General features: G+C 44.1%; 1 protein-coding gene across 1 annotated transcript; it reads left to right on the top strand.

Moving 5' to 3' along the window:
• The first annotated feature begins 520 nt into the window (after nucleotides 1-520).
• Nucleotides 521-1,522, top strand: TAS2R38 (taste 2 receptor member 38). Its single transcript, XM_053553969.1, has one exon. It carries the CDS (start codon nucleotides 521-523, stop codon nucleotides 1,520-1,522), a length of 1,002 nt encoding a protein of 333 aa, XP_053409944.1.
• Nucleotides 1,523-2,203: the final 681 nt, after the last annotated feature.

Genomic DNA, 2,203 nt, shown 5'->3' with positions numbered 1-2,203 from the left:
CGTGCCTCACAGGTGAGACTAGTGATGCAAATGGAAAGAGACACCTTTTCAAACCTGAGATTTCTGTGATCTGCTTTGCCTACTGCCAGTTTCTTTACAACCCATAAGCAAATCCTATTCTTTCTCCACCCACTCAGGTCCAGAAGGGCATGTAAAACTGGACCTGGGAAATTGAGACCTTATCTTGTTTGCATCCGTGATACTGTGCTGTGGCCTTCTGGGGAGGCTTCCATACAGGAACACCTGGATTTGTTTAAAGCTCTGCGTTACCCGAGAGATAAAACCATCCGTCTTCCACTTTTATGATAAGCCCTTGTGTGTGTGTCCAAGAGATATTCTAAAGCAACAACATCCCTCTAAGTTTCCTGCCAGAACATTTCATGCACGTACTTTGGAATAGATTCAGGGCAACAGCTGGATGCTTCTTTTAAGGAAAGGTCTGGCAGAGGGTGTGCACATACCTTCTCCGCTGGGTGGTACATAAATTCTAAATTGATTAGCCGCCTAAAGAAGAGCCATAATGTTGACTCTGATGCCGGTCTTAACTGTGTCCTACGAAGTCAAACATGCATTTCTGTTCATTTCAGTCCTGGAGTTTGCAGTGGGGCTTCTGGCCAATGTCTTCATTTTCTTGGTCAATTTTGGGGATGTGCTGAAGGAACGGCCCCTGAGCAGCTGTGATCGTGTATTGCTATGTCTCAGCATCTCCCGGCTTTTCCTGCATGGGCTGCTGTTTCTGGAGGCCATCCAACTTGCCTGCTTCCAGAACATGAAAGAGCCACTGAACCACAGCTACCAAACCATTGTCATGCTGTGGATGATCGTCAATGAAGCCAGCCTCTGGTTCGCCACCTGCCTCAGTCTCCTCTACTGCTCCAAGATTGTCCATTTTTCCAAAACCTACCTGCTCTGCTTGGCAAGCTGGATCTCCAAGAGGACCTCTCAGATGATCCTGGGCATTATTTTTTCCTCCTGCATCTGCACTGTCCTCTGCTTCTGGGACTTCTTTAGAAGATCTCACTTAGCAACCACAACTATGCCATTCACGAATAATAATACAGAACTCAAGTTGCAAATTACAAAACTCAACTTCTTTTATTCATTTATCTTCTGCTATTTGGGGTCTATCCCCGCTTTCCTTTTTTTCCTGGTTTCTTCCGGGATGCTGATTGTCTCCCTGGGGAGGCACATGAGGACAATGAAGTTCCATCTCAGAAACCCTTGGGACCCCAGCCTGGAGGCACACATTACAGCCCTCAAATCTCTTTTATCCTTCCTCTGCTTCTATGTGGTATCATTCTGCGCTGCCATCATCTCAGTGCCCCTACTGATGCTGTGGCAGAACAAAATAGGGGTAATGGTTTGTGTCGGGATAATGGCAGCATGTCCCTCTGGACACGCGGCCGTCCTGATCTCAAGCAATGCCAAACTGAGGCGAGCGATGCAGGCCATTCTACTCTATGCTCAGAGCATCCTCAAGGTAAGGGCCAACCACAAGCCAGGTCCCAGGACACCTTGCTGAGAACAGATATGAAATGGGCTCTTCATGAATACACCTCCAACTCCTCAGGAATACGACTCTAATTCTTTAGGAAGGCTTCTAATTTAATCTGTAAAACATAACCGAAAGTCTCTCTACTTTTCATCAGTGTTCTCACCTCTTGAAGAGTAACATAATTACAGCTCCATTCCTGACCTAGACAAGCACAGTGGTGTTGATATCCTAGGTTTATCTGATAAAATAAACAAAACAGAAAGGCAAGGTGCTCAGTGTAAACACTTTGTATGCTATATGTTATTACTATTGCTTGGTATGAGCCAAACCACGGGAAATGGCCTCTTCTGAAATAATTTCTAAATCTCAAGATAATATGTTCAGCTTTTAACGTGACTGCTAAACCCCTCTCTATCAAAACTCATGCTAACATAATATTTGAAAATATTCACTGATATGGCAATTATATGTCCCTTTTCAAGCTACACAATTTTCTTGGACACATAAGATACAGAAAGACAAACTGGAAATATCAATTATATCATAACTTCTACTTCAAGCAAAACCAATTAAAACTCCTACCAGGAGACAGGGGTTATTTTGTCTGGATATACAATGGTTCACTTTGACCTGCTCTGCAATGAGTGAAGAGAAGGAAATACTTGCTCAGTACATGCACTGGACATTATCCTCTTGTGAACTTCCTGG

This window comes from Nycticebus coucang, chromosome 11 (assembly GCF_027406575.1).
Source record: "Nycticebus coucang isolate mNycCou1 chromosome 11, mNycCou1.pri, whole genome shotgun sequence".
NCBI classification, from domain to species: Eukaryota; Metazoa; Chordata; class Mammalia; order Primates; family Lorisidae; genus Nycticebus; species Nycticebus coucang.
The sequence above is the reverse complement of the archived record's forward strand: the minus strand, read 5'-3'. Positions and strand labels throughout refer to the sequence as shown.